At 48.8% G+C, this 20,589-nt stretch overlaps 2 protein-coding genes across 2 annotated transcripts; both read left to right on the top strand.

Annotated features, from left to right (window-relative positions):
- Positions 1 to 4,273: 4,273 nt before the first annotated feature.
- On the top strand, positions 4,274 to 8,556 carry LOC123056978 (uncharacterized). The gene is made up of 5 exons (XM_044480174.1): positions 4,274 to 6,444; positions 6,529 to 6,830; positions 6,927 to 7,608; positions 7,694 to 7,774; positions 7,864 to 8,556. Exons 1-5 carry the CDS (start codon positions 5,068 to 5,070, stop codon positions 7,984 to 7,986), a joined length of 2,565 nt encoding a protein of 854 aa, XP_044336109.1. The 5' UTR covers positions 4,274 to 5,067; the 3' UTR covers positions 7,987 to 8,556.
- Positions 8,557 to 9,551: 995 nt separating this feature from the next.
- Positions 9,552 to 11,235, top strand: LOC123058561 (serine carboxypeptidase-like 2). The gene has a single exon (XM_044481273.1). The coding sequence runs from the start codon at positions 9,574 to 9,576 to the stop codon at positions 11,032 to 11,034; it is 1,461 nt and encodes a 486-aa protein (XP_044337208.1). The 5' UTR covers positions 9,552 to 9,573; the 3' UTR covers positions 11,035 to 11,235.
- The last annotated feature ends 9,354 nt before the right edge of the window (positions 11,236 to 20,589 follow it).

Genomic DNA, 20,589 nt, shown 5'->3' with positions numbered 1-20,589 from the left:
TGCCGTGCGTTCGGTACTTGATCGGTCGGATCGTGAAGACGTACGACTACATCAACCGCGTTGTGTTAACGCTTCCGCTTTCGGTCTACGAGGGTACGTGGACAACACTCTCCCCTCTCGTTGCTATGCATCACCATGATCTTGCATGTGCGTAGGAAATTTTTTGAAATTACTACGTTCCCCAACACTGGATTCCCCAGCTCCTCCACTGCCGCCTGAAGAGCTCCTGGAGGGCCGATGGGCAGGACAGGTCCTCGCCAGTCCGATGCCCCTGCCGCTTTCCTTGGGGCGGCACTCCAACCGGCGTCCTTCAGCATTGAAGACCTTGAAGAACATCAGGGAGGCGCCATCATATTCAAGATGAATTACGAGGGCACCCTCCGTGCGGCAGACCCGGGCGATCTCACCCCAGCCCCGGGTCATATAGACCTTGCCCGGAGCGACGACCGCGACCTCCGCTCCGGTCGCGAGGGTGTTGCAGCCGGTGTGCTGCAGCCAGAGCTCCAGAGACCCGCTCGGCGGCATCTCGAAGGCGAAGGAGGGAGGAAGGCAGATCCAAGAGCTTGGGGGCATGGCGGCATGAAGCACGAGCTCACAGGAGGAGCCCTCGGCGTGGACTCCAGGAGGAACTACGCGCACCGGCGTGACTCGCCGGCGTCGACGGCGGCACCGTCGGTGTCGCTCGACGCCCTCTTCCCCAGGGCCCTCGATTCGGGCGTACAAGGGCAGTGGAAACCCAGGTGGCGGCCGCTCGTACCAGGGCCTCGGCGCCTCCTGCCAAGCACCCTTATCTCGGCGGTAGGGGACTGGCCGTTTCTTTGGCGGAAGAGGGTCAGGACCTTCTCGGGGGGCCTTTCCTTTCTCTTCTGCAGAAAACCGGCGGATTGGTGCCATTGGCGTAAGGAGAAGCAAGGACAAGGAAGGAGAAGGAAAGGAGTAGCAAGAAGGGATAAACTAACGAGGCTCACGCGGCTCCGTACTTATAGCCGGAGAAGGCCAACCGCCGGCCACCACGATCATAGCTAATCATGACCCATTTCTCTGCATGCAGGGACTTGACAAGTCGTGCAGTTGTCGAGGCGTCGTGGAGAAGCGCAGACGCCCACGTCCAATCAATCGCCACACGGCGCCCAAGGCCGCAGGCTATTGAGGCCCGCGGCGCTTCGCGCTTGCCCCTTAGCTTCTCTGCTAAGCCAAGCCCGGGCGCGCCTTGGGCCCGGGGGCTACTGTCGGCATTCTGGGAACGGGGGTCCCCAGACTTGCCTACCTGTGGCCTGCGGCGTGGCTCGAGTGGGGGCCCAGTGCGGCCCAGCCTCATCAGCTCAAGCTCAAGACCCTCGCAAGGGGCCAAGCCTTGCGAGGCGGACGACAGGAGGCTTCCTCAGGAGCAGCCTAATTAGGCAGGCTCGCGAGGAGGCAGAGAGATCAAGGCAGGGGTGCCTCGCGAGGAGCCCGTGACGCAAGCCATGACGATCGAGATTAGGCGGGCGCCGGCCTGCGTAGTGTCCTTGTTTCCCCTTCGGTGCAAAGGGAGCAAGCATAGGCCAAGGCATCGGGCAAAGGTTACCATTCCGGTGCAACGAGACCAAGACCAGCAGAGCGGCAGGACGGAGGTCACCATGGAGCCCAAGACGGCGTCATCACCAGTGCTTTTGGCAGCCGAAGACCACCTTTGGTCAGGATAACTTGTACTAGATGTTCTCCTTCAAAATGGCCAATTGTTGGCGCCCTTCTCGCTCATTTTTTGGGAAGAGGACCAGGGCCTCTATAAATAGGACTAGCCCCAAGAAGGGAGAGGTCCAAGGAGGAGAAAGGAGAAGAGAGAGGTCCAGAGAGAAAGAAAGAGAGAAGAGAAAGAAAGAGAGAAAGGTCCGGACCAAGTAGAACACACTGCACCAGCTCAAGAACACCTCTCATGAGGCCGTTCTTCCCCTGTATTGTTCATCATCAGCCCATGAGGCAATCCACTACACCACACACTGGAGTAGGGTATTACACCACATCGGTGACCCGAACCAGTATAAACCTTGTGTCCCTTGTGTGTTCTTCTTTCTAGCCTAGATTTCTTGCGAGCCATAGAAGCGTGAGTCGGTAGGGGAAAGATCTCCGTGCGCACCCCAAAGTTCGAACCTTAAGGGTCTGCCGGAACCCGAAATCCGACAGACTCCTCCTCCTCCTCCTCCTCCTCCTCCTTGACGTACTCGAGCTCGCCGTCCATGCCGCCGCTAAGGTACACCGTGTCGTCCTGGGTAGAGAACCCGGGGGACGCGGCGACCGCGGCCGATCCTGCCGCGATGATGTCGTCCATGTCGGCGTCGGTCTCGTCGGTGTCGCCGATGTGCGACGTGGAAGCTTGTGAGAAGGGCAGCACGCCACGGCGGAGAGGGGGCGTCGGGTAGCATGCTTAAGCCGGCGGCGAGTAGTTGTATGAAGGGTACTGCACACCGGGGAAGGCGGGCGAGGACGTGCGCTCGGTTGGGTGTCCATGGGGGAAGGTGACATTGGGGTTGAACCCACTGTGCACGTCCCCGTCGATGTAGCCCGGCGACGGCGTGCATCCCCATGGTTGCAGCGACGACAAGAAGCCGGACAGAGAGCCGACGCTTTGCTGGCTCCAGGGTACGTACTGGGCATGGCCGCCTGGTGGATTCATCATCCCCAAGCGAGTCGCCTCGGCCTCGGCTTGGTCCGCCGCAGCCGCAGCGCCACGCGCCGCGTTGTCACGGGATTTCTTGGTGATCGCCCTGTTCCGCCTGTCGGCAGTGACGGCCTCCCGTCGCTGAACTTCTACCCTCCACTCGGCGTTTGTCATGCCCGGTGGCTTGGACGGCGGCACCCTCGGCTTCCTCTGCTTCAGCTGGGCGACGGAGACGGTCATGGTGGTCGCAACGCGGGGGATCACGTACTTCTTCGGCGACATGGCGGCGGCTGGGAGGCGAGCGGGAGGAAAGGAGAGAATGAGAGGGAAATTGGGGGCGAGGGCGGGAAGAAACGGCGGGAAGAGGCTCTCGTCTCGCCGATAGAGCGGCCCCACATCCTTTTCATTTGTGCCGGCGCCCCCAGGCGCGCCCCAGCGCGCCGGGTTCGGCCTGGGTCCACCGGCACCAGTTTCGGCCCGAACCGGCGAAAAACGGGCTACTGGGGGCACGACTGGGTCGAATTTTGAATGCCAGCGCGGCCAAAACGCCTGAGGATGGCCTGTTGGGGCCGCGGCTGGAGATGCTCTTACCTATAGTTGTTACATAACCTACGTGAACTTCCTTTCCCTCCAACTAAACATTTCCCCCCTAATTTTCAGGTGGGCTCCAGCCCTCTCTAACACCCAATTAAAGCCTGTCAAATCATTCCATATGTGGGTTACCTGACAACCTCTTCTTAGATGTAGCATCGCTACTCTCCTCACGCTTTCTCCCTCCAAAATGGACAATGCTAGACCTACCTACGGTCTATTACGTGTTTTACGTAAACAGTGACATGGAAAGAGATTATTGGGTCTATAGGAGGGCACGACCCCACCCCCGTTAGAATAGGGGGCCGATAAGTTTAGTTGTATGAAAAATTACGTAGGCCTTCGTAGGTACTACGTAGGTGTAGGATTATCGCTCCAAAATTACCGCTAATGTGCTCTGCAAATCGCAAGAGAGTAGCAGGGCATGGTCCCGATCAGAACCTCGAAATCACTAGTTGAGAGTACTCGATGCAAAGATCACTCCAACTCCCCAGGTTGCGACAAGTGGCGCCCATGCAACGCGCCACTTGTCGCCGTGCGTAGCCCGTTCTGGACTTAGGCATTACGTACGGATGGTTGTTGGGGCCCTGCTTGCGGAATCGTGGTAGGGTTTAATTAGGGGTTATTGAGGAGGTCGCTTTATCCATAGAAATTGATGATCAGAGGAACGAGAGGCCTCCATTTAAATTGTTCTAGTGTTTAATTGGGGGAAATTATTTATTAGATATTTGACAATGTGTACTGCTGCTAGTTGAATCTTTCAAAAGTCTGAATGTGTGCAGTGTTATCTGAAGTCTGACAATGTGTAATCCTGCACCTAGTTTAGTCGTCAGTTAAATTCAGTTAGGAATAAAATGGCTAGTGCATGAGCTTATTTGTAGGAGTAACCACGACGTGTGGTGTTAGAGTCCTAGTCGGACACAGATGGGCACTTGTAGTAGTTGTAGGATTAGAAGTCCAAACCGAGTAGGTTTGAGTGCTAGTCCAAGCTGCTATATATATACGCACGTATAATCCCTGTAACTTGTACCGATCAGAAGAAAAGCAATAAAAGAGCAAGGCACGTCAAGAGCCTTTGGCTATCAATCCATCGATCAGTTTTTTTCTGCCGAGAGGTTTCGCCGAGACAGTCGATCGCTAGCTTCGCTAGTTGCAAGCTCGCCAGCTCTACGTACAGGAATCAATTAAGCTGCTTGCCTGCTAGCTAGCTTTGCACATCATACGTGTATTAGCTCCTGGGAGTTTTGGTCTAGCGATCAAAAGCCAAAAGCCAACATTATTTGTGCACTGACCGAGAAACGAACTTGCTGCCGCTGTTTGACATTGCTGCAGTTAACTGAAGTTGGCATTTGCTGAATTTTTTCTCTGAACTTGTTGGGAGGATTGATGTACTTGTTAACTGAATTTTTTCTCTGAACTTGTTGGGAGGACTGATGTACTTGTTAACTGAATCTGACATTTTAACATGATGTACTGATTTGTTATGAACTCTTTTACATTGCAGGAGATTTTGATGGTCTGTTCAGTGTTGAGATCCACCATAGTGGTTTCTTTTGTGGCAGTGACATAAACAGAACATACATGGACTATGAGGTTGATTGGTTTGACAATTGTGGTTTCTTTTGTGGCAGTGACATAAACAGAACATACATGGACTATGAGGTTGATTGGTTTGACAATTGTCAGACTGACACTTGGTCCTTACTCTGGATTGATGACTTCTTCTGCAGCTGGGCTATGATAGACAAGCTTCAAAGATTGATGTTTACTGGTGTGAACCAAGAAAGACAGTTAGTGATGGCCTGAAGCTCTTGACCTGTGATGCCGACATTGTTCTTATGATTTGTGCAACATTAGAGCACAAGAACCTGCTGCTGATAGTAGACCATGGTGATACCCTGCAGTCATTAAACAAAGATGATGTTCTGACAAATGGAGTGAAGGATCCACCTAAGGTTATTACTCCAAAGAGGCATGGAAAAGAAAATGTCAGTTATCCAGAGAAAGAGCAGAGTCCTAGAGAGAAAATGTCAAGGACAACAAGGAGATCTATGTCATTTGGAGAAGGATGTAGCTCAAGGAATGCTATGGAGGAGGAGAATATTGAGGATGTTAACAATAGTGAAGAAGAGGGAAATGATGAGGATGCAGGGTCAGAAACAGATGAGGAGTTCTATGAGAGTGACTATGAAGTTGCAAAAGGTGATGATGATTTGTTTGACGCAAATGTAGACAAAGATGTTGATGATCACAGAGAGAAGAACATATTGCCAGACTTTGAAGAAGAACTTCCAGAAGATGCTTTGGAGGACAGCCACTTAAATATGTCGAAAGAAGAGAAAGAGAAGTTGAAGCACAAATTCAGTACTTTCAACCCAACAACTGATCTGAATGCACCTGTGTTTAAGATTGGGTTGGTGTTTGCAGATATGAAGGAATTGAGGCATGCTCTCACTGCATACAGTGTAAGGAATAGGGTGAAAGTGAACAAGCTCCGAAATACTTCAGTATCACTAGAGGTTGTATGCAAGCCTAGTTGCACTTGGTACTTGAAGGCAGGTAAAGATAACAGGTCAAGTAGCATACAGATCAAGAAGTATGTTGACAATCACACTTGCACAAAAGCATGGGACCTGAGAGTTCTGACTGCTCCTTTTCTTACTAACAAGTTCAGAGAAGAATTCAGAGACAATGAAAAAATGCCTTTGAAGAAATTTTCAGATAAGGTGGAGACAGAATATAATTTGGTTCCACACAGGAGTAAGTTGGGAAGAGCTAGGAGAGCAGCAGTGAATCAAATAAGGGGAGTAGATGATGACCAATATAATACTTTGTGGGACTATGGTCAGGAGCTTAGAAGGAGCAATCCAGGAAGCCAGTTCTTCTTGTGCACTAAGGAAGTATTTGATGAGAAGACAAAGAAGGTACAAGACCACTTTTCCACATTGTACTGGTCATATGATGCATGCAAGAGGGGATTCCTTAAGGGATGTAGACCAATCATTTTCCTGGATGGTTGTCACATTAAAACGAGATACAAGGGAACATTACTAACAGCCGTTGGAATCGATCCCAATGATTGTATCTTTCCAGTAGCATTTGGGTTATGTGAAGTGGAGTCAACCCATAGCTGGGAGTGGTTCTTAGCATCCTTAAAGGATGACCTGAACATAATGAACACCTCACCATACACCATTATGAGTGACAAGCAGAAGGTTAGTACTAGATCATTCAATTTCTTCATTGCAACAACATAAGTGTGTGCTGTTTTGCAGAGATTAATGTGTTCTGTTTTGTAGGGATTAATAAATGCAGTGAAAAAGGTTTTCCCTCATTCAGAACATAGAAACTGTGTTAGGCACATTTATCGAAATTTCCATAAAGTACACAAGGGAGAGCAGCTCAAGAATGATCTATGGTCTATAGCAAGGTCCACTAATGAAGCTGCATACACCAGGAACGTGGATCTAATGAAAGAACACAGCTTGGGTGCCTACACCTGCGTTGAGAAATTGGAGCCAAGAACATGGATCAAAGCATTCTTTGACCCGTTTTGCAAGTGTGACATATTACTAAACAATATGTCAGAAGTGTTCAATAGGTTACTCTCTTGTTACTTTTTCCTCTCTTGTTATTTTCTTGTCAACAAAAAATCAAATGCCAACTGTGTGCTTACATATTTGGTACTATTTTGCAGTTACATTTTGGATGCGAGGGAAATGCCAATTAAGTCAATGTTGGACCAGATAATGTGGAAGCTAACAAACAGGATTGTTGGTAAGCAGAGAGAGGCAGAGAAATGGACAGGCAGATTATGTCCCAAGATACAGAAGAAATTGGACAAGCATGTGGAGTGGGCAAAGAACTGCAGGGTGCAAGAGTATGGGCAAGGTGTTTTCAAGGTTTTCTCTTTGAACAACACATACATTGTTGACCTGAACATGCTTTCTTGTGAATGCAAAAGGTGGGTACTATCTGGCATACCTTGCCATCATGCAATTGCATGTTTTAGGCATGAGAGAATTGAGCCAGAGAGCATGGTCCATTCATGCTACACTGTTGAGGAATATAAGAAGTGTTATGGATTTAATATGATGCCAATGAGGGACCCACAGCAATGGGAAAAAATGCATGGCATTGCTGTTCACCCACCCCTGTACACAAAAGTAATGGGCAGGCCTAAGAAGAACAGGAAAAAAGATCCAGAAGAGAAGAAAGACAAGACTGGGGTGAAAAAATTGAGCAAACATGGTGTGACCATGCATTGTTCTGTTTGTGGAGCTGCTGACCATAACAAGAAGGGCCACCACAATCATGTTAATCAAACAACAACTGAGGAAACAACAATTGAAGAAGAATATGACGACCCAAGCATAATTGTTGTACCATCCTTTGCTTATATATTTTCCCCTCTAATCTTCAAACTATACTTAAACATTGATACATTGGCTTCGCCTGTTGCAGAACATCATGCCACACAGAGTCTACCCTCAGCTCGATCCAACACAAACCCCTGACTCAATGGTTTACAAGATGCAAGAAATGGTAATATATTCAGTGACAAAATTATGCAGATGTAATTACCATTTAAGTGCTTACATACCCACCTTTTTATAGTGTACTTGTGTGAGCAGGAGAAGTTTACATATCCAGCACCTAGGGAATTTGCCCCCCTACCTGAGTCTAGCTTCATTGCCAATGCCAGAACTCAATTCCTATGGTTAGAGTTACAACAGCCATGTCAAGAGGCAGGGTGAGAAAGACTGCTAATGAGAAAGTTGCAAGGCCAAGAAAAAAGCAGGCAAGGGAAGGCAATATTGCAATGGGAAGCAATGTTGCAACAACTGGAAGCAATGCTCCAACAAGTGGGGCCAATGCAAGAGGAGGTGGCAATGCAAGAGGAGGTGGCAATGCAAGAGGAGGTGGCAATGCAAGAGGAGGTGGCAATGCAAGAGGAGGGGCCAATGCAAGAGGAGGTGGCAATCCAAGAGGAGCAAGAGCTGCTGCTTCAGGTTTCTTCAACTTGCTATTTGGACCCGATGGATCCACAATACATGAACCGCCACTTGTCATGCAGGGTGAGGAGGAGGTCATTTTTAGCCAAAATGCACCAGGAGCTAGCCAGGATCCTTATCTCTATGATGAAGGTTGGCCTGATGATCTGCATGACTTTTTGTCTTTGTAGTTTACATTACATGCATCTTTAGGTGAAAGTCTGATGGAGTTCATGAATGAACTTGTTGGTTTGGTGATGGAGTTCATGAATGAACTTGTGGTCTCTAGTTCAGTACTTATTTAGAAGACGATGTGATAACAGTTATGTCACTTTTGGTTTGGTTCATACGACTAAGAAACTACTTATGTTAGTGCCAAATATGTCATTTCAATTATGGTCTGTTTCTGTTCACTTAAGGTCAATTTGTCCGTGCTAGATCCTTGTTGCAAGTCTGCTATATTACAAATCTTGGCCAAAAGCTTAATAAAACAGCAGAAATGTTGTCCAACTTGGTCAAAAGAGTTGCTGCGACTTTTTGCCAAAATGGATTTATAAAACAGCAGATATCCTATCCAATTTGGTCAAAATAGTTGCTGAGATTTTTGTCAAAAATGATTTATAAAACAGCAGAAATTTGGTCAAAATAATCAATTGACTGAACAGGCTAAGGGGTTTTCTGCAAAGAAGACGCGCGCGCGCCGCGCCGGACGGAATCAGAGGCTGCCAGCGGGCCAGGTATGCCACGCCAGCACGTCGTATGAAGGCAGACGGGATTTGTGACCGTATGTGCACGTAAACGCAAGTTATGCGACCACAACAATGTATTTTGCAAGTTCTAGCATTAAAATGCACATCCGACGCAAGTTTTGTGACTGCTAGTGATATTACCTCGTTTGTTTAAAACGTTTTATCTCTCAAACCGTTTGTCCAAATCTCAAATCGCTTCCACCGTTGGATTTCTCACATCGAGATCTTCAAAACCTAGATCCCATGTTGATAGGTTTTGACGTGTTTTTTTCACGAAAAAAGCCGGCCAAAAAACCGGACGAAAAAACCGAACCGGGAGCATGGGTTTTGTCCCTTTTCTGTAAGAGGCACGCCCGTGTCTCTCACGAAATTATAACCGTGCCTGTTGCGGAAACAAAACCGTAACTCTTACGAAAAAAAAGAAGAGAAAACGTGATTTTTTTTCGTTTCCGAGGAGTCACGCTGATTCCATTTTATTGTGCTCCTCGTGCCACACGCTTCGCCGCGGGAGCGCGTCCTGGGGCGATTTGGCTGGAGGATAAAACACCACGGAGCGGTTCCCGGTTCAGTGGTGCTGCGAGAAACTCGTCCTCCTGTTGGAATGCCACACCTGCAAGCGCTCCAGCAGAGCAAGCTAGTCCACATGGCCAGGCTGCTCCTCCTCCTCCTCCTCCTCGTGGTCGTCGACCTGGCCTTCGGCTCGCCGGCGGCAGCGTACGAGCGGCGGCGGAACGCCATCACGCACGTCAAAGGGTTCGATGGCCCTCTGCCTTTCTACCTGGAGACGGGGTACGTGGAGGTGGACGACACGCACGGCACGGAGCTCTTTTACTACTTCATCCAGTCGGAGCGCAGCCCGAGGGAGGACCCCCTCATCCTGTGGATCACCGGCGGCCCCGGCTGCTCCGCGCTCTCCGGCCTCTTCTTCGAGATCGGCCCTCTCAAATTCGACGTGGCCGGCTACACCGAAGGGTTCCCAACCCTCGTCTACTTCGAGGACTCGTGGACCAAGGTGAGCAACGTCATTTTCCTCGACGCGCCCGTCGGCACGGGCTTCTCCTACGCGCGGGAGGAGCAGGGCCTCAACGTCAGCCTCACCGGCACCGGCGCGCAGCTCTGGGTATTCCTCGAGAAGTGGATCGCCGACCACCCCGAGTTCGCCTCCAACCCGCTCTACATCGGCGGCGACTCCTACTCCGGCTACCTCGTGCCGGTCACCGCGCTCGAGATCGCCAACCATAATGATGCCGGCCACGCAAGCGGAGGACCCAAGCTGAACCTGCAGGGCTACCTGGTGGGCAACCCTGGCACGGACGACAGGTACGACACCCCGGGCAAGGTGCCTTTCATGCACGGCATGGGGCTCATCTCCGACGAGCTCTACGAGGCGGCGCAGGTCAGCTGCAGCCGGGACGACTTCGTCACGCCGAGCAACGCGCGGTGCGCCAACGCTCTCGACGCCATCAACCTGGTCACCACCGACATCAACCCCGTGCACATCCTGGAGCCCTTTTGCGGCCTCGCGCTGCGAGACCCCGGCGGCGCCACCGTCTTCACGAAGACGGCAAGGCTGCTGCTCCAGGACAACCTGCAGCACAGGCTGGCCCTCCCCGTGGAGTGCCGGGACAACGGGTACCGGCTGTCGTACATCTGGTCGGACGACGCGGAGGTGAGGGAGACGCTGGGCATCCGCGACGGCTCCATCGGCGCGTGGAGCCGGTGCACCACGCTGTCGCATTTCCGGCACGACGTGCGAAGCACAGTACCGTACCACGTCAACTTGACGCGCCGGGGCTACCGAGCGCTGGTGTACAACGGTGACCACGACCTGGACTTCACCTTCGTGGGCACGCAGGCATGGATCAGGACGATGGGCTACCCCGTGGTGGCGCCCTGGAGGCCGTGGTACTCCAAGCAGCAGGTCGCGGGGTTCACGACGGAGTACGCCCACAACCTCACCTACGCCACCGTCAAGGGCGCCGGGCACACCGCGCCGGAGTACCGCCCCAAGGAGTGCCTTGACATGCTTGACAGATGGACCTCGCCAGCCGGCAAGCTCTGACTCCGCCCCATTGCGAACACGCATTTCGTGGATGAATATTTCATTTCACAAAACATCTTAGTACTAATGTGTAAGTCAAATGGCTCGCGTGTGTGTGTGCTATTTCAAAAAAACAAAATGGCTCGTGTGTCGACTTAGAAATAGTTGCTTCACATGTGTGCATAATAGAAATAGCAAAATCAAGTGATCAATGGTCAAATATGCTTGGAGTCCGAAGTCTGACCAGTATATGGCATTATTGTAGTGGTTAGCCATCCACTTCATGTGTACACGTTTTGAAATCAAATCTAAGTACAGTACTTTGGAAAATAAAGTTGGACCAATAGAAGGCATTACCGTAGCGACAGGGGGTAGAGGTTTGTTACCAACACGCATGTTTTGGTTTTTATTTGATTTGATTTTACTGAGACTGTCACACTCCTAGAACATCTCCAGCCGCGCCTTCAACATGCCCTCTCAGACGACTTTTTCGGCGCTGGCGCCGAAAAAACGTCTCAGTCGCGTCCGCGGAACGCCGAAATTCACCGGTTCAGCTCGTTTTTGGGTCCGGCAACCGCAGGCCGAACCCGGCGCACTGGAGGGCGCTCGGGGGCTCCGGCACAAGGGAAAAGCACGGCTGGCCCACACCGTCAAGCGAAAAGTCAAGTATTTCTTCCCGGCTCGCCTTCCACCCCCCCCCCTCCCCCGCGCGCGCGCGTGCGCGCTCGGCCGCCAACAGCTGTATCCCGGCGCCGCCCACCGCCCGCCACCGCCAGATAGCCCATTTCCGCCGAAAAAAGAACAGAGGTTTCGCCGCGGCAACCCCTCCGCCAGCAGCTGGGCGTTTTTTCCGCCGTTTCTGGTACGCGCCCACCGCGCCCGTAAGGTGTTCGGTGATTTGCCTGCCTAGGCAATGGACTCGGAGGACGAGGAAGCGCTCGCCGCGCTGCTAGAGAAGGAAGCCGAGGCCGACGTCCAGGAAGAGGAGCACCTCATGGTGCTCGCCGCCCTGCTAGCGAGCAATGAAAAGCCGCGGCGAGGTGGCTCGGCGCCGGGGCGGATGAAAGCAAAGAACCAGCACCGTCTCGAAGGCTACTGCATGCTCTACTCCGACTACTTCACCGACAGAACATTTCGGCGCTGTTATCGGATGAGCCGAAAGCTCTTCCTCAGGATTGTGAATTCCATCCGGGAGTTCGACATGTACTTCAAGTGCAAGAAGGATTGCACCGGCAAACTTGGATTCACCTCGATCTAGAAGTGCACGACATCGATGAGGATGCTTGCATACGGAGCTCCCGGTGATTCACTCGACGACTATGGGCGCATGGCCGAGTCCACCACCATTAAGTGTTTCTACAAGTTCTGTCGGGCAGTGGTGGCAGTGTTTGGACCGCAATACTTGCGTACACCCAATGCGGAAGACACTGCTCGAACCCTAGCACAAAATGCAGCAAGAGGATTTCATGGGATGCTTGGAAGCATCGACTACATGCATTGGAAATGGAAGAACTGCTCATTTGCTTGGCAGGGGATGTACAAAGGCGCCAAAGGCAGTTGCAGTGTAGTACTTGAGGCGGTGGCCACACAGGACCTCTGGATTTGGCACTCCTTTGGTATGCCAAGAACTCACAATGACATCAACGTGTTGCAGTGCTCCCCTGTCTTTGCCAAGCTTGTTGAAGGTCATTCTCCTCCGCTGAACTTCGAGGTCAATGGACGGCACTACAACAAGGGGTACTACATAGCTGATGGCATCTATCCGAGATGGTCTACATTTGTGAAGACTATCTCAAACATTGTGCCATGAGGCAAGAAGTCCCACTTTGCCAAGGTGCAGGAGGCTTGCCGGAAGGATGTCGAGCGAGCATTTGGTGTGCTCCAATCTCGATTTGCCGTTGTCCGGTACCCTGCTCAGACATGGTCGAAAGATCAAATGTGGGAGATCATGACTTGATGTGTCATCTTGCACAACATGATCAACGAGAGCGAGCAGGAAGAGCCAGTGTTTGACACTGAACCATACTACAGGCAGGGTCCTCTAACCGAAGTTGATCACCAGCTACCGGTAACCTGGACTGCCTACCTCAGTATGCGTCAGGAGATCCGAGACCCACAGGTGCATCATCAATTGCAGCAGGATCTAGTGGAGCACCTATGGAGGCTCAAGGGCGACGCCTGGCGTGACGTATGATGAAATATGAGTTTTTTTTGTTGAACTATATAATTTATATTGAACTATTTGTTCTTGCACTATTTTGTTGAACTATTTGATTTTCTGTGATGAACTATGTGATAAAAATATTTATGTTAAGAATTCAATGCCGAACCACGACGAACCACGCCGAATATGAGCTGATTCTTGCCCATATGAGGCCTTTATTCGCCGAAAGTGGGCCGAAAACTGGGCCAATATCGGCGCCTGGGGGCGACGGCTGGACGCCCAACTGCCCCCAGCGCCGATTGTACCGTCGGCTCGCCCCTAGGTGGCGATTTTTATGCCTCCTGTGGGGGCCAACGGCTGGAGATGCTCTTATTGTGCTAGCCAAGATATGTCAAGAATGCGACACCTCTATACCTTGCAGGTTCCTCTCAAATCGTTAACTCATGCGAGCAGAAAAATAGGCAGAACAAAAAGAAGAGGTCGCTATCCTAAAACCGAACGAAGTGTCGCATGGATGTCACACAAGGACCCTCTCTCAAGCAGGCGTCCGAGAAAGATTTCTACAAAACCCTTGGAACTGTGTGCCCACCAAGACACCATTCTCGCCCCTGTCATGTCAAGACTTGGTTGTTATTCAAATTCAAACACACCGCATGGTTCAAATGAAGAAAATAACATGATAAAAGCAAGACTACAGAGTGTTATGGAGATGTTAGTGATGCTCAACAAGATCATGTTGGAGCTAGGTATAAACTTCTTGGTTCTCGATCCTACGACGCACTTCGAGGAATGCCTAGATCCTATTAGGACCGTGCTCTCGCTCAACAAGGATTTCCATTGGTGATGTACCGAATGTTCCCAAACATGTGTCTCTCATATTCAATGATCATGTTATGCAAGATGATGCAACTAGTCATGATTTGCCATAGAACTTTGGAGTTCCAATACTCAGCAGGGCCACCAGCGATTGCAAAGCACTCCTAAAGCACACCAAAAGCTCTCTCCACGTCCTTTCTAGTTGACTCTTGACGTGTTGCAAGGTGATAACTTTTGCTACCTTTTAAACGCGGAATTGTTTTGACAAATGTGAATCATGGAGGATAGATGTCACCCGCAAGGTAGTAAACCATCATGTACTCATGACCATTGGTTGTATTGTTGCAAGGAGGAGCATCTCCGACAACAAGCCTAGCAAACAATGGTGATCTCAATAGCACATTCAGGTCATTGTGAGAGCCAGGAAATCCAAAGAATGAATGCCAGATACATAGATCCTCTGATGCAACATCCTCAAGAATGATCGTTGGATCATTGAAGTGGCCTTTGTATTGACCTTTCCATCATGTTGGACAATTCTTCCATGTCCAGAGCATGCAGTCAACTGATCCTCTCGGTGTCTTCCTCGCTGGGTGCCCTCAAGTACTCCAGCCCAAAGACATCAAGCACTTCTTTTGCGCCCATATGCTAGAACTGGAACAGCCGCAATACACTTCATCAAAGGGCTCACACTTATCTCTCGCATGCATTCCTTCTAAGCTTGAACCGATCATCATACTTCTCCATGGCTTTTGGAATGGTGAGAAAGAGACTTGTGTGCATCCGAAAGAGGTGGCGAAAATACTTCTTTGAATAGGTTAGATTAGGGTCAAAACAATCTCTCATAATCTTGGCCTGACCCTCGGCTATTCACGATTGAGTTATATGTGGCAAAATTGCGATCATCTCCTCAGCCGCCAAATATCATCGTTGAAAATCATGCCAACGACAATTTCGAAGTCATTATCATCTTCTTCCTTCACGGGATGACGATGAGTCCTCGAAGATAATCTCTCTCATCTTCTTCATCTTCAATTGAAACAATGCGGTGCAATTCAATTGGACAAAACAAAATGAGACAAAAAATACTCACCTAGGCAAAACGTCGAACACTTGCAAGGCGGTGGTGCTCTACGGGCCGGCCAGTGTTGAGCCCAAACTAGCGAGCGGTAAGGCGTGGGGATGACCGACAAAGGTGCGCAACACAGTGAGATGCCGAGTAGACAACAAGGAAGAAGATCCGAGGCGATTTTTGATGAAAGGGTTGACGCGATGACATTTCATCTCATCTCAGGCGACTACGACGGTCGGCGAATAGCTCGGACTCTGGCAGAAAAGCAGTGAGGGCCAAGGGAGGCAATGAGGTAAAGGTGGGTACTTGCTAGCGCCGATGTAGTGGGGCTTTGGGTTGGAAAAGTCGGCACAAAGTTTACTTGGCTGCCTCGAGGTCGAGTGTTTTTTAGGCGCCTACGGGGCTGAGGAGTAATTTTTTTACTTCACTATTCGGTTCACGACTTTGGCTAGGTGTCGGTTTGAGGAGTAACTGGAAATTTTACTCCTATAACCGGATTTAGGGGATCGACTAGAGATGCTCTTAGGCTTTGGAACACGGTCATTGAGAAATTCTACATCGTTGACATGGACACTTCCTTATGGCATTTGGTGGACCCCGTCGAGGATTGATAGCAAGTACAAGCGCGGTGGGCACCCCCAACAAAAAAGCCCAACATCTACACTGTTATTGATCATCGAGCCATTTACATGCAACTAGTGAAGGAAATATGCCCTAGAGGCAATAATAAAGTTGTCATTTATATTTCCTTATATCATGATAAATGTTTATTATTCATGCTAGAATTGTATTAACCGGAAACTTAGTACATGTGAATACATGGACAAACAGAGTGTCACTAGTTTGCCTCTACTTGACTAGCTCGTTGAATCAATAATGGTTATGTTTCCTAACCATAGACATGAGTTGTCATTTGATTAACGGGATCACATCATTAGAGAATGATGTGATTGACTACACTCATCCGTTAGCTTAGCATGATGATCGTTTAGTTTGTTGTTATTGCTTTCTCTATAACTTATACATGTTCCTATGATTATGAGATCATGCAACTCCCGAATACCGGAGGAACACTTTGTGTGCTACCAAATGTCACAACGTAACTGGGTGATTATAAAGGTGCTCTATAGGTGTATCTGATGGTGTTTGTTGAGTTGGCATGGATCGAGATTAGGATTTGTCACTCCGATTGTCGGAGAGGTATCTTTGGGCCCTCTCGGTAATGCACATCAATATAAGCCTTGCAAGAAATGTGACTAATGAGTTAGTTGCGGGATAATGCATTACGGAGCGAGTAAAGAGACTTGCTGGTAACGAGATTGAACTTGGTATTGAGATACCGACGATCGAATCTCGGGCAAGTAACATACCGATGACAAAGGGAACAACGTATATCGTCATGCGGTTTGACCAATAAAGATCTTCATAGAATATGTGGGAGCCAATATGAACATCCAGGTTCCGCTATTGGTTATTGACCGGAGACGTGTCTCGGTCTTGTCTACAAAGTTCTCGAACCTGTAGGGTCCGCACGCTTAACGTTCGGTGACGATCGGTATTATGCGTTTATGTGTTTTTGATGTATCGAAGGTAGTTCGGAGTCCCATATGTGATCACGGACATGAGGAGGAGTCTCAAAATGGTCGAGACATAAAGATCGATATATTGGATGACTATGTTTGGACATTGGGAAGGTTTCGAGAGAGTTCGGGCATATACCGGAGTATCGGGGGTTACCGGAACCCACCGGGGAGTCAATGGGCCTTAATGGACCATAGTGGAAAGGAGGAGGAGGCAGCCAAGGTGGAGGCGTGCCCCGCCCAAGCCCAATCCAAATTGGGAGGGGGGGGCGGCCCCCCTTTCCTTCTCTCCTTCGCACCCTTCCTTCCCTTTCCTACTCCAACTAGGGAAGGGGGAATCCTACTCCCACCGGGAGTAGACTCCCCCCTTTGGCGCGCCTAGGAGGACGGCCCTCTCCCCCTCCCCCACTCCTTTATATACGGGGGAGGGGGCACCCCATAGACACACAAGTTGATCATTGATCCCTTAGCCGTGTGTGGTGCCCGCCTCCACCATAATCCACCTCGGTCATATCATTGTAGTGCTTAGGCGAAGCCTTGCGATGGTAGCATCATCATCACCGTCATCACGCCGTTGTGCTGACGAAGCTCTCCCTCGACACTCAGCTGGATCGAGAGTTTGTGGGACGTCACCGAGCCGAACGTGTGCAGATCGCGGAGGTGTCGTACTTTCGGCACTAGGATCGGTCGATCGTGAAGACATACGACTATATCAATCGCGTTGTCATAACGCTTCTGCTTACTGTCTATGAGGGTACGTAGACAACACTCTCCCCTCTCGTTGCTATGCATCACCATGATCTTGTGTGTGCGTAGATTTTTTTTTTAAAATTACTACGTTCCCTAACAGTGATATCAGAGCCAGGTTTATGCGTAGATGTTATATGCACGAGTAAAATACAAAGGAGTTGTGGGCGTGGGTATATACAGATTGCTTGTCGTCACTAGTTGTTTCTTGATTTGGCGGTGTTGTTGGATGAAGCGGTCCAGACCGACATTACGCGTACGCTTAAGCGAGACTGGTTCTACTGACGTGCTTCGCACACAGGTGGCTGGTGGGTGTCAGTTTCTCCAACTTTAGTTGAACCGGATTCAATGAACAGGGTTCTTTCTGAAGATCAAAAGAAATCACTATACCGCGTTGTGGTTTTTTGATGCGTAGGTAAGAACGGTTCTTGCTCAGTTCGTAGCAGCCACATAAAACTTACAACAACAAAGTAGATGACGTCTAACTTGTTTTTGTAGGGCATGTTGTGATGTGATATGGTCAAGACATGATGCTAAATTTTATTGTATGAGATGATCATGTTTTGTAACACAGTTATCGGCAACTGGCAGGAGCCATATGGTTGTCGCTTTATTGTATGAAATGCAATCGCCATGTAATTGCTTTACTTTATCACTAAGCGGTAGCGATAGTCGTAGAAGCAATAGTTGGTGAGATGACAACGATGCTTCGATGGAGATCAAGGTGTCAAGCCGGTGACGATGGTGATCATGATGGTGCTTTGGAGATGGAGATCAAAAGGCACAAGATGATGATGGCCATATCATATCACTTCTATTGATTGCATGTGATGTTTATCCTTTATGCATCTTATTTTCCTTAGTTCGGCAGTAGCATTATAAGATGATCTCCCACTAAATTTCGAGGTATAAGTGTTCTCCGCACCGTTGCTATAGTTCGTCGTGCCGAGACACCATGTGATGATCAAGTGTGATAAGCTCTACGTTCACATACAACGGGTGCAAGCCAGTTTTGCACACGCAGAATACTCATGTTAAACTTGACGAGCCTAGCATATGCAGATATGGCCTCGAAACACTCAGACCGAAAGGTCGAGCGTGAATCATATAGTAGATATGATCAACATAGTGATGTTCACCATTGAAAACTACTCCATCTCACGTGATGATCGGACATGGTTTAGTTAATATGGATCACGTGATCACTTAGATGATTAGAGAGATGTCTATCTAAGTGGGAGTTAAAGTAATTTTATTAATTGAACTTTAATTTATCATGAACTTAGTACCTGATAGTATTTTGCATTTCTATGTTGTTGTAGATAGATGGCCCGTGTTGTTGTTCCGTTGAATTTTAATGCGTTCCTAGAGAAATCTAAGTTGAAAGATGATGGTAGCAATGATACGACTCCAACGTATCTATAATTTTTGATTGTTCCATGCTATTATATTATCAACCTTGGATGTTTTATATGCATTTATATGCTATTTTATATGATTTTTGGGACTAACCTATTAACCTAGAGCCCAGTGCCAGTTTCTGTTTTTTCCTTGTTTTTGAGTATCGCAGAAAAGGAAAACCAAACAGAGTCCAATTGACCTGAAATTTCACCGAAGATTATTTCTGGACCAGAAGAAGCCCACTGAGTATCGGAGATGGGCCAGAAGAGTACCGAGGCACCCACGAGGGTTGGGGCGTGCCCTACCCCCTGGGCGCGCCCCCTACCTCGTGGCTACCTCGGAGACCCACCTGACTTGTCCCGAACGCCAACACCTCTTATATATACCCACAACTTCCATAACATAACCTAGATCGAGAGTTCCACCGCCGCAAGCCTCTATAGCCACCGAAAACCAATCTAGACCCGTTCCGGCACCCTGACGAGGATGGAGTAGTTCACCCACGGGGCTGAGGGTATGTGCCAGTAGCTATGTGTTTGATCTATCTCTCTCGTGTTCTTGATTCGGCACGATCTTGATGTATCGTGAGATTCGCCATTATAGTTGGATCTTATGATGTTTCTCCCCCTCCACTCTCTTGTGATGGATTGAGTTTTCCCTTTGAAGTTATCTTATCATATTGAGTCTTTAAGGATTTAAGAACACTTGATGTATGTATTGCATGTGCTTATCTGTGGTGACAATGGGATATTCATGTGACCCACTTGATGTATGTTTTGGTGATCAACTTGCGAGTTCCGTGACCTCGTGAACTTATGCATAGGGTTTGGCACACGTTTTTGTCTTGACTCTCCGGTAGAAACTTTTGGGCACTCTTTGAAGTTCTTAGTGTTGGTTGAATAGATGAATCTGAGATTGTGTGATGCATATCGTATAATCATACCCACGGATACTTGAGGTGACATTGGAGTATGTAGGTGACATTAGGGTTTTGGTTGATTTGTGTCCTAAGGTGTTATTCTAGTACGAACTCTAGGACAGATTGAACGGAAAGAATAGCTTCATGTTATTTTACTATGGAATCTTGAATAGATCGATCAGAAAGGATAACTTTGAGGTGGTTTCGTACCCTACAATAATCTCTTCGTTTGTTCTCCGCTATTAGTGACTTTGGAGTGACTCTTTGTTGCATGTTGAGGGATAGTTATATGATCCAGTTATGTTATTATTGTTGAGAGAACTTGCACTAGTGAAAGTATGAACCCTAGGCCTTGTTTGAACGCATTGCAATACCATTTATGCTCACTTTTATCATTAGTTACCTTGCTGTTTTTATATTTTCAGATTACAAAAACCTTTATCTACCATCCATATTGCACTTGTATCACCATCTCTTCGCCGAACTAGTGCACCTATACAATTTACCATTGTATTGGGTGTGGTGGGGACATAAGAGACTCTTTGCTATTTGGTTGCAGGGTTGTTTGAGAGAGACCATCTTCATCCTACGCCTCCCACGGATTGATAAACCTTAGGTCATCCACTTGAGGGAAATTTGCTATTGTCCTACAAACCTCTGCACTTGGAGGCCCAACAACGTCTACAAGAAGAAGGTTGTGTAGTAGACATCAAGCTCTTTTCTGGCGCCGTTGCCGGGGAGGTTAGCGCTTGAAGGTATATCTTTAGATCTTGCAATCGAATCTTTTTGTTTCTTGTTTTATCACTAGTTTAGTCTATAAAAGAAAATTACAAAAAATGGAATTGAGGGTACCTCATATGCTTCATCTTTTTAATAT

The sequence above is a fragment of the Triticum aestivum genome, chromosome 3A (assembly GCF_018294505.1).
Source record: "Triticum aestivum cultivar Chinese Spring chromosome 3A, IWGSC CS RefSeq v2.1, whole genome shotgun sequence".
NCBI classification, from domain to species: Eukaryota; Viridiplantae; Streptophyta; class Magnoliopsida; order Poales; family Poaceae; genus Triticum; species Triticum aestivum.
This window is presented reverse-complemented; position numbering and strand designations above follow the sequence as displayed.

Coding starts and splice junctions, on each gene's coding strand:
- LOC123056978 (XM_044480174.1), top strand. CDS start 5,068: ATGATTTGTGCAACATTAGAGCACAAGAACCTGCTGCTGATAGTAGAC. Junction 6,445..6,528: donor TTATGAGTGACAAGCAGAAG/GTTAGTACTAGA, acceptor TCTGTTTTGTAG/GGATTAATAAATGCAGTGAA. Junction 6,831..6,926: donor ATGTCAGAAGTGTTCAATAG/GTTACTCTCTTG, acceptor ACTATTTTGCAG/TTACATTTTGGATGCGAGGG.
- LOC123058561 (XM_044481273.1), top strand. CDS start 9,574: ATGCCACACCTGCAAGCGCTCCAGCAGAGCAAGCTAGTCCACATGGCC.